The sequence below is a fragment of the Neovison vison genome, chromosome 6 (genome assembly GCF_020171115.1).
Source record: "Neovison vison isolate M4711 chromosome 6, ASM_NN_V1, whole genome shotgun sequence".
Taxonomy (NCBI): domain Eukaryota; kingdom Metazoa; phylum Chordata; class Mammalia; order Carnivora; family Mustelidae; genus Neogale; species Neogale vison.
The window spans coordinates 1,048,488-1,062,567 of NC_058096.1; the positions used below are offsets into that span (position 1 = coordinate 1,048,488).

The following is a 14,080-nucleotide window of genomic DNA, read 5'->3' on the forward strand; positions in this document are numbered from 1 at the left end:
CTCCCCGCCCTGTCCCTCACGCCCCGAGAGATGGATTTTCTTCTTTCGATCCCATGCACGCACACGCACACACACGCACACACTCTCACACGCACGCACGCGCATCTGGCCGTGGGGGCCACTGGCGACCGTGCCAGCTGACGGCGTCTCGGGATCCCTGTTCACCTCCACGTTCGCTGTGAGTTTTTAAGCAGCGAGTTCGAGGCAGGGAAGGCTCTGACGTGGGTAAAGGAAGATGTGGTCCCAGGTTCCTGGTGCCCAAACAGCATCTCTCAAAGGAGACCCTTCCAGTCCACCACGCTGTGGTTCCTGGCACCCATGTGCCCTCGGGTAGGGGTGGGTGGGGTGGGAAGGGACCCGACACTCACCCCGCCGCTGTCCTCGTCGTCCTCCTCCAGACAGTGCAGGGAGCTCACATGGGGGTCCCCGCGCACCCTCAGCTCTGCGATCGCCCCCTGAAGGCAGAGGGAGAGAGGGGTCACTGCCGGTCCCGAGGCAGGTGGTGCGGACAGGCCGGCACCCAGTGCGGAGCCCAGTGACCTTGGCGGGGACACAGAGCAGAGCAAGGTCCGGACGAAGCCCAATCAGAGAGGAGATCGCGCTTGGGTCGCCCCCCGGGGCTCCAAAGCATCCTTGTGCGGGACGTGGAATGGAGGCTGCGCCCCCAGAGGGCGTGGTGTGAGACGGGCACCACCGGCCCTGAGGAGCACCAGCGTGCGTGTCCTCCCCAAACCCCGGGGCTTGGGGCCTGGGGAGCTGGCGGCGGGGGAGGGGAGCTGCGTATAACCCCAGCTACTTTGGGGGCCGCTGGAGTCCGTGACTGTAAACCGGCAGGCGTGCTGCAGGGCGCGGACAGCTCAGACCGTCCCCGGAGTCGAGGGGCGGTCCCCTGGGAGGCGACGGCCAGGCTGAGCCCTTGCAGTCAGGCACACGAGGCCACGGGGCCTCCCGCGACACCTGCTGTGAGGTTTCCCTGCCTGGACGGTGAGTGTCCACACGGGTGTTTTCTAGCGTTTTCTTTTTTCTCAACACCTCAACCCCGGGGACGTCCGCCGGCGCGCTGCTCCCCGCTAGAAGCCGTACTCGGCCAGTCTGAGAGGTCCCGGCACAGAGCGGCCCGGGTGGCTGCCAAGCGCGCAGGTGTCCGTCCTGACCGCAGGGTGTCGTGCTGGGGTCAACCCAGCTCAGGACGGAGCGTGGCCCTGCCCGGCACTACGCACACCGAGATGTCGTTCACGTGACCTCCCTGTGTCCCCGAGCCTCCTGATCTCCCCAACCACGTGCACGCGCAGGGGCCCTTCTCGCCGCGTCTGCACACGTCCACGGGCCGCGGCCGCACACGTCCACGGGCCGCGGCCGGTGCCACCTACGCCGCTGTTTGCCCTCCACACGACTCTCAGACCCCCTTCCCCAGCTGACCCTCGACCCCATGACCTTCCTGCTCCACACCAACGAGAGGCAGGTGACAACCAACCAGCAACACGCCACCGTGTCCCCAGCGGAGCCGTGCCTGAGGGCTGCACGTGCCTCCCGAGGCTGCCTCCTCCAGGAAGCACTCCTAGATCCCTACCCAGGACAGTTACCACCTCGGGGCCAGTCCCGCTGACTCTCCTGGCCCCTCCACCTCCCGCTGCGGACAGTGTGGCCTGTGGGGCCCGTCCCATCTCCCTGTGTGTCGCACGTGCTCGCAGATACGTGTGGGGCCGGCGCCATGTGTGTGCACGCGTCTGTGCTCACGTGTGTGGTCTGCACACGCGTGCTTGTTCTGGCTCACACCCCTGCTCCCGGGAGGCCGAGGACGGCTGGACCCAAGTGGGACTCGAGGGGGGAGGCCGTCGCCCCACCGTTACCCAGAACTCCGCACGCTTGCAGCCAGACCCGTGCCCCAGCGTGTAGGGAGGAGGCGGCTGAGGACACGGGCAGGGAGGCAGCGAAGGTCACGCGGCGGCACACACGCCACGTCGCCCTCCGCAGGGGCCCACGGACGGGCCGACGTTACGGGCCGCAGGCATGGCTCACGGATGTCACGGTGGCCGCCAGCTCCCGTGCCAGTGTGGGGCTGCACCAGGTGCAGAGGGTCACGTCCATGGCTGGGCTGACGTCTGAAGGCGGGAAAACGGTGGCCACGGGCGGGACCACGTACCTCACGGTCACCGTCCTGTCCACCTAGCCACCACGTGTTCCCGAAGATCGGATCCCGAAGATCAGAGCGATTGCCCTAGCTCTGTGGTCCACACCGTGGACCGTGGCCCCAGGAGGAAGCTGACTGGTTCTCCGCCAGACTCGGGGTGGTCGTCCGTTCCAGAAAGTTCACTGGGGCGGCCGGCTGATGTCCAGGACTCACGGCACTCCAAGGGAAGCGGACAGCCAGCGGCCTGACCGGGGAGTCAGGGGCAGGGGCCTGGTGGCTGTCCGTCGGCCTGTCCCCAGGCTAGTGGGTGGCTGCTTTGCAGGGGGAGGCAGTGGCCAGAGGCTAGACCCTGAGACTAGCCCAACCAAAGCAGCAGGTGCCTGTGTCTAACCCTGTCTAACCCTGAGCCCAGCAGGGCCCCCCATCAGACCTAGGGCCATGGTCACCGGTCCCTGCCTCCTCCTCCTGCCTCCGTCCCCCACCACGGGCAGGGCGGCCCCGCAGCGTCTCCACAGAGCACAGGGTCAGAGTGAGGCCCAGCCCTTCTCTCAGTGGTTGCCGGGGAACCCACCGCAGAGCCGTCAGCGGGATGCGGGGAGGCCCCGACTGCCCGCTTGGGACTCGCGCCGAGAGCTCCTCTCTGGGGCTGGCCCGAGCCCCCGTGACGCACTGAAGGGTGGAGAGGCAGCCCGGGGACTGGCCGCAGACAGGCCAGGCCAGGGCTGGGGCTCCAGGACGAGGGTACGACAGTCCGCGCCATGGCGGGGGCGTCGGCCGAGGACCGTCCTTGGGGTGTTTGAGAAACGGGAGACCTTCCTTCCAGCTCTGGGATGCTCCGGCCGCCACGGAGGGCAGCCACGCTGCGTGGGGGCGGTGCGGGAGCGTGTGTGAGGGAGCGTTGTGCGGCCGGGCCATGTGTGCGCACGTGTTCCCGCAGGAGCGTGCGAGCCTGTGAGTGCGGCAAGAGCACACGCGTGTGAACGAGCCCGTGCGCAGCCCAGGAGCAGGGGAGGCACACGCAGGTGCCGCCACCATCCCGGCTCCCGGAGGCACCGCTGGACGCAGGAAACACGGGCCATCCTGGGCCGCCAACGCCGGGGTCGGCAGCAGCGTCCTGCTCGCTGCGGAAGGACAGAGGGGCCCAGGTGACTTGGGTCACCGAGTCTGAAGACACAAGGACAGCACAGGGCAGACGTTAAATCCTAGAAGGTCGTGCTTTCTGGGAAGCAGCATGTTGGCCCCTCGGGGTGGCAGTGATGAGGGAGGGCACGGCGCTCCCGGCAGGTGGGGTCGGGGACCAGACATCCCACCATAACGGTCCCCCCGACCCTGCCCCTCGAGGCTCCAGGCTTCCCACGGAGCAGGTGCAGCACCAGCAAGGGCCCCGAGGGTCTCCCCAGGAGGCTGGCGCCAAAGGCGAGCGGGGCGTGCGGGCCCGGGGTGCGCAGCTCCCCAGGGACACACTTAGCGGGGAAGATGGAAGGTGTGCAAGCATCACGAGACCCGCGGCAAACACGGGGCAGAGCGACTGTGTGCAATCTGGAGACGCTGCACTTCGCCAACAAAGGCCGTTTGAACCACGTCCTGTGCGGTCACGCCGGGGCCACGCAGCCTGGCTGTGGACGTGACGAGAGCTCCGGGCTGGGCGAGCGCGTCTGAGGTCACCCGTGCGGGGCGCCTCCCGGGGACCCCAACTCCCGGGGCCACAGAGTTCTCCGGGCGGCGCCTGACCCAGGAAGGGCCGTGTCCGGGTCGAGCACGGGGCGGGATGCGCTGCGTGGGGGACACGGCCTGTGGCACTCCCGGGCCGACTCACCCCTGCCCGCACTCGCTGTGCCATCCTCCGCTGGCCCAGCCCCGGCTCGGCCTCGTCCCTGTCCCCTACGGCCGCCGCAGCGGGGACGGCCCCCAACCCCGTCTCCCCACACTCCTTGCGCCACAGGCTTCTGCCCCTGCTCCCGTCAAGCCTTGACTGTTGGCACGAGAGCGTCTGATTTCCTCGCGGTTCCTCCTCGCCGGGCCACGTCCGGGCCGGTTGTCCCAGCACCACAACCTCCACCCGTCTCTCCCTCGGCGAAGGCAGGGACGCCGCGGCCTTGAACCTCCTGGTCACTTTGGTTGCATAAAACGGGGCAAAAGGGCTTGTCGGCCCAGGTGTCGGCGCCCCGCTCTCCCCGGTCTGGAGCGGCGGGCTGAGGGACCCCTAACCCTGGCGACGTGTCCCCGCCTGCTCCGTGCCATCTCCGGCCTCTGTGGCTGGTGGGTGACCCCCAGCTCCGGGGGTCCGGGAGCGGCTTTCTTCTCTCACAGCCCACACGGCCGAGGAATGTCCCCATGCCCACGGGGTCGCCCTTGAACATTAAGGGACCATCGGGCGCGAGGTGCCACCGCCCGGGCGGGCTGTCTGCGGGACCGAGAGCCGCCAGGAAGCGTCTGCGGGGAGACACGAACCCACGGCGAGCGGGAGAGTCCGCCAGGGACACGCGGCCCCAGAGCTCGTGAATTAGTCAAAAGTATCACAAAGGCCCCCGGCCCCCGAGCACGGGCTGGAAAGTGCCGCCCTAACGGTGTTGGGGCACGACGTCCCAGTAGACGCTGTGTCCCGCTCCTGACCCAAGAACCAACCGAGTCTGTGACCTGAGAGAACAATGAAGGCTCTGTGGGGCCGGCCGCGGGAGGGCCGGAGGGGACGCCCAGCTTCGTCCCAGAGCCCCACGCTCGCTTCTGCCAAATCTTATAAGTCACATGACGGGAGGGACTTTTCCCCGGGAACCTCGATTCAGAAAGTCTGGAAAGCGCTAACCCATCCGCCCTCCAAGCTCCTCCCTGCAGCCGGCTGGAACCGGATCGAACACCCACACGGGAAATTCCTGAGGCCTCCTGCCTGCGGGGCTGCGAGCCCCTAGACCGCGCTGGGCTGCGGCGGACCCAGCCCAAGTGAAGTCAGCTGGAAGCCAAGCCGCCGCCCAGCACCGGCGGGGAGCCCACACCTCGCTGCGTTCCTGTCTTCCCTACCTCAGAGGCTTGCGGCCATGTCACCGCCATGGACGTGTTCCACATAAACACGTTCAACATCTCCATGGTTTAAGCAAAAAGTGACATCACAAAAAGGCAAAAGGCAATTTGGGAGATAAAATTTATAGCGGACAAATTGAAGGACCAGTTTCTTTCATATATAAAGAGCTTGTATAAATCAATAAGAAACGGAAGAACCCATCAAAACAAAAATGCAAAGAACATAAAAAGGCCAGCCACAAAAGAAGAAATTCAGACAGCCAAAGATCACGTGAAAAAATCAGTCTGTCTACACAAACAACCAAGACGTGCACGTTGAAACACCCAGACTCCGTCTGCCTGTTTGGACGGGCGGCTGTGTTCTGTGTGCGTGACACAGAGCCCTGATACGGCCCAGGGAGGAGGTGCCGGGCGTCCTTGTCCACGACAGGGGTGGCCATGTCATGGTGACACTGTCCCCACCAGCACAGGCAGCCTTCCTGCTGAACTGTTACGGACTTGGGGACCGGGCGGTCGTGACCCCAGGGAGGTCCTGGGATCAAGCTCTGCACCGGGCTCCCTGCACCCCTCCCCGACTTGTGCTCTTTCTCTCAAATAAACAAATCTTAAAAAAAAGAAAGAAAGAAAGTAGGACAGAAAGACAGGCGCAGGGACCATCTGGGGTGCTTTCCCATCTACGTCTGCGGGACACCCCCTAGGAACACAGCCCCTCCCTCGCCGGGATGGCCCCGTCTGCCTTTCTTCCCGTTAATCATGTTTGAGGATCAAAACGAAAACACAAAGAGGCCCAGTTTGGTATCAAAGTCCTGCTCCCAGACCCCAGGGGTTAAGAGTTCCCGTCAGAGGTGAAAGGTCAGCTTTCAGCCCCCGAGTCACCAGGACTTAGAACGTCCATCAGGCAGCCTTTGTCTGGGCAATAATTAGCCTTCTGTCCTGGGGACCCCGCCCCCCTAGGCGCACACAGGGACCCTGTCTGGCCGGGGCGCAGGGGCATCCCAGCGCGGGGGGCACTAGGGGCGGAGTTGGGGCTCGTGAATCAGCTTCTGCGGAGGGTAGGAGACTGAGTGCCGGGAAAGACCCCACCCGGGCCCTGGGAAGGCCCCGGCCAGGCAGAGGGGACTCCCTGAGGACAGGTGGGGACAGCGGCCAGCCAGGGTCCCTGGGGCACTTCTGCCCTTGCTGCCCTGAAACCGAGTCGCGGGCGCCCGGGGGGTGAAAACGAGGACGGTCAGCAGGGGTGACGGGGTGACGGGAACCGCCGGCCCGGCCCAGGCTCAGTGCTACGCTCTGCTGTTACCATCTAGAAACCCCCCGTTTTCAGCGTGCACGAGTCCCGTGGGCCTGGACGCGGACCCCCTCAGCCGGTGGGGCCCCGGGGTCACTGCAGACACCACACACAGGAGGGGGCTCCAGTCGTGGCGGGATGGGTGTCCAGGGAGGAAGGGGGTTAAAGGGGCCTCCTGCACGGGGGGATCAAAGGGGTGAGAGCACCGGAGGGGACATGCGGGAGCCCAACGGAGCTGGGACCCCCAGGGCTGCGGAGCCCTGCAGGGCAGACGGCTCTGCCCCGGGGTGGCCCGCTCTGGGGGACGGCGGCACAAGGCAGGCGGCCGCTATCGTCCTGGTCCCGTGTCTGGACAGACCCCCGCCCCCAGGGCAGGTCCCCCCCGAGGATGGTGGCTTTACCTGGAACTTATCAGGGTCCGCTCCTCCGGCCTGGGCCACGAAGAGGCCTGCGCCGGGCTCCAGCTCCAGGCCCCGCGGGGAGCGCGCCAACGGCACCCGCTGGAACAACTCGCAGTCCACGAACAGCGCCGCGGTCGCGCCGTCCACACTGAGGGCAAAGCGCGTCCACTGGCCGGTGAAGGCCGGCAGGCGGAAGCTGGCGGCCGTGTGGGTCCGCGCGGCCCCCGGCTCCGTGTACAGCAGCTGGATCTGCTGGTGCCCGTCACGCACGCCCGACAGCTTCACGCCCACGGAGACCACCGCCTGCGCCGCGTCCGTGACGGCGAACAGCACCCCCGCGTCCTCGGTGGCGGGCCGGACGTGGAAGTGCAGCGAGAAGTCGCGGAAGAACCGGCCGGGGAAGTGGTAGCGGGCGGCCTGGCCGCCGTTGGCGTCCGGGCCGAAGACGAAGGCCGGCCCCACGTCGGGGTCGTCCACCTGGGTCACCTGCTGGGGCGGGGGCTCTCCGAGCAGCTGCAGGAGCCCCACCTCCGCGCCCAGAGTTTCTGCAAAGAAGAGAGAGACCCCGGTGAGGGTGTGCCTGGGGGTAACCGGGCAGGCAGCGTGCCAGGGGACTCTGAGCCGCGAGGGCCCCCCCACGCCTGGCACTTGCCCTGCTTCTCCAGGCACCACACGGTCCACACACCACGGCTCCCGTCCCTCAGTGGGCTCACGGGCCCCCGGAGGACGCGACAGAAACCGTCCCACTGGGGGCTGGAGGGGGCAAGGTTGTGTGGGGCGCGGCGACCCTGTCCGAGCCCCAGCCAGCCGCGGGGGCCAGGGCCTGCACTCCCCCCACCCCATGACCCACGCCCCCACCCTCGGCCAGCGGGAACCGGGCTCCAGCCCCAGTGAGGGCCCCTGCCCGGGGCGCCCGCCTTGCCAACGTCAGTCCACATGAAGGACAGAAACCCGACGGCCCCGCAGTTCCCGGCACTCTGATCCCCCGCACCGACCCGCCTGCACACTCGACCCCCAGGGCAGGGAACCAGACCAGGGGCTGCTTCTGGGAGGCTCTGTCCTGCTATGAGCCAGTCCTGGGGGGCCGGGCCTGTGTCCCCCCTGGAATACAGGGAAGCCGCCCACTGCCCAGCCGTCAGGGGCTTCCTCGGTATCCCCTCCCGCCGTGTCCATGCGGGGCTGCCACAGCCCTGACCTGCAGGGGGCCAAGCGGTGGACGAGCCCCGAGGGAGACCTGGAGCTCCTTCACCAACAGACGCTCGTACCTTCCTCTCAATGGCCCCGGGAGTCCCAGCCCCCACTGGTTCGCTCCCTCGGGAGCCCGCGGCCTGCCCTCCGCCCCCACGCCCTCCCACCACATGGAAGCAGCTTGAGTCTAGGCTGAGGACACGGCCATGGGTCCAGTGTTCCCCGCATTTCTCGTCCTTCCGGGTGAGACCAAAGGCTGCTGTGGTGGGGACATGGGCCACGATCTCCAGGACGCCGGTCCTGGGCCCCAGCAGGGCCCGACTTGACCACGCACCGGGACCTGCCCGAGCTTTTCAGGTGAAGCCCAGAGAACGCTCCCTGGGCAGGCAGGGGCCCCAGCAGCCTGAGGGTCTCGGGCCGGGAGGGTCGGGTGCCAGGGCCAGAGGGCAGGGCCCACCTCTCTGTCCAGGGAGCGCAGTCACTGCAGCACACAGGGAGGGGGAGAGCCGTGGGGGCAAACAGCGGTTCAAGGACAGACCCACACTTCAGGGATTCCCCATATGCACGCTTTACCGGCTGCAGCCGGGGCGTTGGGGCCACAGTCCAGCCAAAGGCCCCAACCCAAAGGCTTTTCTCTCAAGACCCCACCTGCAGCCTGGGTGTGGTCATTCTCCAAGGTGAGGATTACACGCGGTTGGGCGGGGGATGCTCTTCCCAGAAGGGGCTGCTGGCCAGTGGGTGTCCTGAGCAAGGTGGTGAGCGCGCCCGCGACCCTGTGCGTGAACGTGAGTGTGAACGCGCGCGTGGGGGGGTGGGGCGTGCTGGGCACCTGACGTCTGGCCTGAGCAGCGGCCAGGTCAGAGCCGAGGGAGGCAAGGACAAACCCCAACTTCTTAAGGCAAGTCCTTGTCTTGCAAAGAGCTCTTTGAGAACCACAGACAAAGACAGAAGTCACCCACATGAGGACAGGCCCTTGGGTACCCCCAGGGGCGGCCCACGTGGGACTGTGCTGGGCATCTCGGCCCGGGATGGCCCTGACCTCCCGCCACGGGCAGCACCACCGGCCGGCCGGGGCTCCCCATCCCCGGCAGGTGAGACCCTCCCGCAGACAGGAAGTGGGGTGCGGCCGAACGCAGTGCCGACCGCAGTCTCGTCGAACGGCAGCCTCGGTGCAAGGGAGCAGGGGCCTCGCAGGAAGACCGCAGGCTCCGGGGAGACAGTGGCTACTTGATGCTCGAGGACAGACACTGCTGTCCGCCCGGATGGCAGCTGCTGGGACCGTCCCCTCATCTGCCATTCACGGGGCATCAGCGTGCAGTTGGGGAGATGCTCTAAGGTCAGGAAGCCGGACGCTCACCAGCCTCCAGGTCAGTGGCCCTGTTGTCCTGACTCCGCTGTCTCCGGAGTTAAACACGGATACACCCACCACTGCTCTTCCTTCCAGGCAGCTAGAAGTCTCCCAGATTAATTCAGAACGCAAGAGCCACTGGTGTCCTGGGCTGACAGACAAGAACGTGGGCCAAGGCAGGCCCAGGGACCCCAGCGATGCCCAGGGACCCCAGCGAGGCCCAGCCAGCTCCTTTCTCTCCATGAAATTCCTCATGGTTCCCACTGGCAGTCAGCCTCTAAATGCCATGGCCCTGAAGTCATGGGTCCCTTCTCCAGTTACTGGCCCTGTGAGCGGAGGATGGGGTCACCTCCCCGCAGACCTTCTGGAAGCTGCTGCTCAAAAGCCCTGGCCCAGCTGTGGTGGGCAGGAAACCAAGATGTCTCCAAAAAGCAAACGCCCATGCCGTGCTCGGAGAGTTTAGAAGAACACCTTCGTGGGAACACAGTGAGTGACATGTCTGGCAAGTGGAAGCCCCTCTGGTTGGTCCACACTCACCTAGATTAAGGGATCAGGGGACCTGGGGCGCCTGGGTGGCTCAGTGGGTTAAAGCCTCAAGTCATGATCCCAGGGTCCTGGGATCGAGCCCCACATCGGGCTCTCTGCTCAGCAGGAAGCCTGCTTCCCCCTCTATCTCTGCCTGCCTCTCTGCCTACGTGTGATCTCTGTCAAATAAATAAATAAAATCTTAAAAAAAAAAAAAAAGGAATCAGGGTGCTTGCCTAGTTGAAGACAGTTTCCCTTTCAGCAAACAGCCAGCCATGCCCAAGGGGAATTGCCCTAAGTACATGAGGCTGGTTTAACACTCAAGATCAATGACTTTGGTCCACCTCATCAATACCAGCTGGAAAGAATCACAGAATCGTACCAGCAGATAAAGAGAAAGCATTTGATAAAATCCAACACTCATGCACGGTAAAAACTCTCAGCAAACGAAGAATAAAACAGAATCTCCTCTGCTGCATGAAGAGTATCTGCAAAGCAGCCCCACAGCTCATATCACACCGTGTGGTGAGAAACCTGAAGATCACACTAAGATCAGGTGTCTCTCACCTTCGCAACATCGTGCTACAGGTTCTCACTAATGCAATGAGGCAAGAATAGGAAATAAAATGCACAGATTGGGAAGGAAAAGATAAAAAATGTCTGTGTGTAGATGACTCGACTGTCTATGCAGCAAGTCCAAGAGAACTGACGAAAAGAAAACAAAACAAAAAATGACCCTCCTGGAACTAATAAACAATTACAGCAAGGTAGTAGGATACAAGATTAATATACAAAATCCAATCACTTTCCTATATACCAGTAACGAACAAGTGGAATTTGAAATTAAAAATGTAATACCATTTATATTAACATTCTCACAAATGAATTACACAGGCATAACAAATACACGTACACCTATATGAAGAAAACTACAAAACTCTGCTGAAATAAATCAAAGAACTAAACAATGCAGGGATGGCCCATGTTCATGGATAGAAAGACTCAATGTCAAAATGTCAGTCATTCCCACCGTGTTCTGTAGATTCAGGGCAGTTCCAGTTAAAATCCCACCAAGTTCTTCTGTGGATACTGACAAACTGAGCCTGAAGCTTATGTGACAGGCAAAGACCCAGAAGAGCCAACACAAAGTTGGAGAAGAACAAAGTTGAGGACCGACACCATCCAACTTCAGGAGTCACCATGGAGCGACAGTGATCAAGACACGATGGTACTGGAGAAGGAACAGACGACGAGAGCAATGGGACAGCACAGAGCGCCCAGAAACACAGCCACACACACACTGCCCAAGGCACAAGGCCACCCGTGTCTTCAACAAGTGGGGCGGGAACAACGGCACGTCCACACGCAAAAAGTGATTCCAGACACAGACCTCACGCTCCTGACGATTCACTCACCGTGGATCGCAGACTCAATGCAGAATGAGAAACGATCAAACTTCGAGAAGACAACACAGGAGAAATCCTGGGGGACCCTGCAGAGGGGGTGACTTTTCACACACAGCACCAAAGGCACAATCCGAGAAAGAGAGGACGGGTGAGCTGGACTTTGTTAACACGTCGACCTGTGTTCTGTGAAAGACCGTGTCAGGAGAGTGAGAAGACAAGCCACAGCCTGGGAGGAAGCATTTGCCAACGACACCTCCGATACAGGACAGTGATCTGTAATATATAAAGAGCTCTGGAAACTCAACAATGAAACAAATGACCTTTTAGAAATAGACAAAGGACCTGAACAGAGAAGACACACAGACGGCCAATGAGTAAAGCTGCCCCACGTCCCAGGTCGCCGGGGGATGAAACTCAAACAGCGGCGACTCCCCTGCACACCTCCGCGAGCGGCCACGGTCTGGCGAGGACGGGAGCGCCCGGAGCGCCCGGTCACGGCTGCGGGGAAAGCAGGCGGTGCCGCCACCTCGGAAGGAGGTTTGGTGGTTTCTCCCAAGACGAAACCTGCTCTTCCCATCCGACCCGGCGACCGCACTCCCTGAGGTCCCCCCACGGCGGACGGGAACACACGCCCCCACGGAAACCCGCACACGAGGGCGGCGGCGGCTCCGTGCGTAACTGCCAACCCCTGGAAGCCACCCAGGGGCCCTCCAGCGGGTGGATGGACACGGGAACTGTCCCTCCAGCCGTGGGAGTGTTCAGCACGAAGAGGACATGAGCCATCCCGCCATGAGGGGACATTGGAGGGACCGTGAGTGCGTGTCACCGAGTGACAGGAGCCGGTCTGAGACGGCTGCGGCCCGTGTGACCCCAGCGACAGGACTCCCTGGCGAAGGCACCGTTGTGGGGCGGGTGACAGGCTGTGTTGCGGGGGCGGGGGGGAGGAGGGACGAATGGGCGGGGCACGGCAGACGGGGAGGGCAGAGGACCCTGTGAGACCCCGCAGCGCTGGATGCCCGTCCCTACGCAGCCGTCCCAACGCACAGAACGCCCGCCCCGAGAGGGACCGTCCTGTCAACGACGGACTCTGGGCGATGACGACGTGTCCGTGTGGCTCAATCATGGGACCAGACGCACGACTCGGGTGCGGGATGCGGACAGTGGGGGAGGCTGTGCCCGTGTGGGGAGGGGTAAGTGGGACAAGGAGGTGACAGTTTTGGACAATCCACGGAGATGTGACAAGCCACGTATCAGCAATGCGCACTCTTATGCACACACACATCATGAAGTGCAGAAGGTCCTCATTTGTCCTGGAGACCACGAGACACTGTCTCCTCCTACGTTCCTGCTGGACTGGAGTGTGGCCCCCCAGTGAGACAGACACGCAGGCACGAAAGCTCAGCACCTGTCGCCTTATTACGCAGAGTCACAACCACAAAATAAAAAATGTCTGGAGTGAATGGAAAACCTAAAGTTGATACCAGAGAAGAAAATATATTGAAAACATTTTACGAAACATCTAGAGGGACCTGGGGGGCTCAGCTGGTCGAGTGTCCCATTCTTGGTTTCGGCTCAGGTCATGATCTCAGGGTCCTGCATCGGGCTCTCTGCTCAGCACGGAGTCAGCTAGAGGATTCTCCCCTCTCCCCCACCGCTCTACCCACACACATGCACGTGCTCTTTCTCTCAAAATAAGTCCCCTGGGGGAGGTTTGACGGTCTCTACCTGACGCATTAAGAGCATCCACGCTCGTCTGCTGTTCAGCTCGACCCATCAAAGCCTGAGTGAAATGTTTCTGATGATTTGGAGAGTAAGTGCTAAAGGACATCAATGATCTTTGCAGAAGGTTGTGAAACCCCCGAGCTCAGGGCCAGGTCCAGTCACCCGGAGCCCAAATCAGGGCCGGCAGGGACAGGGCAAACAGGTCGAGAGGACAAGTGGAGCCACTAATGGCGCAAGAAGCTGGAAATCCCTGAAAGTCTGTGTTTGCGGAGGACAAACCAGAAGCACAAGAGAACGAGAGCATTTCCCACAGTGACATGGGACATTTCTGAGACCTGTCGACATAGAAAAGAGGGACTTTGGGGTACACAGTGAACCCATGAATGCAAAAATTCTCGAGAGTATGCGTACTTGAGCGTGCACACCACGGTACGCAGGGGAGCGGCCCAGCACGTCTGGTCCGCGGTGTCTGGGACGTGCAAACGGTACTGTGCAGAGGTAGTTAACGTTCTAGCCCCAGACGGGGAGGTTAACCAAATCTAACGGCATACACCCTTAAAAATGTGGCCCATGGCAGCCCCAGGAGCTGGAAGTGGCAGGGGACACTTCCCTGCAGCCCCAGAAGGAACACAGCCTTGCGGACCGGCACCTTAATTTTAGCCCAGTGAGACGGATTTCGGACTTCTGACCTCTAGAATTGTCAGGTTACACATCTGCATTATTTTAAGCTACGAAGTTTGTGCCCATTTGTCACAGCAACCACAGGAAACCCACACACACACACTTACAAAAAAGGCAAGAGTGCACAGGACAGACGCCCTGTTCCGGCAGCGAGAGGGGCTTGCAAGTTGTGCTCAGCCCCCTCTTACGTGGCTCTGATCTCAACATCTATGTGTTCATGAGCTATTTCTGGGATAAAATGTAACCCAGGAGAGAAGCAATGGAGCACAAGATAATGCGGCAGAGCGCTCCTAAGGGGGGGAGCGGCGGGCAAAGGTGGTCCCCCCAGGGCTGGAACTTGTGGTTCGGGAAAGGAAGGCTCATTCCGAGCACTGACTA

At 62.4% G+C, this 14,080-nt stretch overlaps 1 protein-coding gene across 2 annotated transcripts in view; it reads right to left on the reverse strand.

The window, feature by feature from the left end:
• Positions 1-14,080, reverse strand: part of COL18A1 (collagen type XVIII alpha 1 chain) — an 81,739-nt gene that overhangs the window by 26,178 nt on the left and 41,481 nt on the right. For both annotated transcript variants that reach the window (XM_044250787.1, XM_044250786.1), the window contains exons 3-4: positions 6,833-7,377; positions 369-455 (exon numbers count right to left, since the gene is read on the reverse strand). In XM_044250787.1, coding sequence (XP_044106722.1) covers positions 369-455; positions 6,833-7,377 — 632 coding nt within the window. The remainder of the gene's footprint in view (positions 1-368; positions 456-6,832; positions 7,378-14,080) is intronic.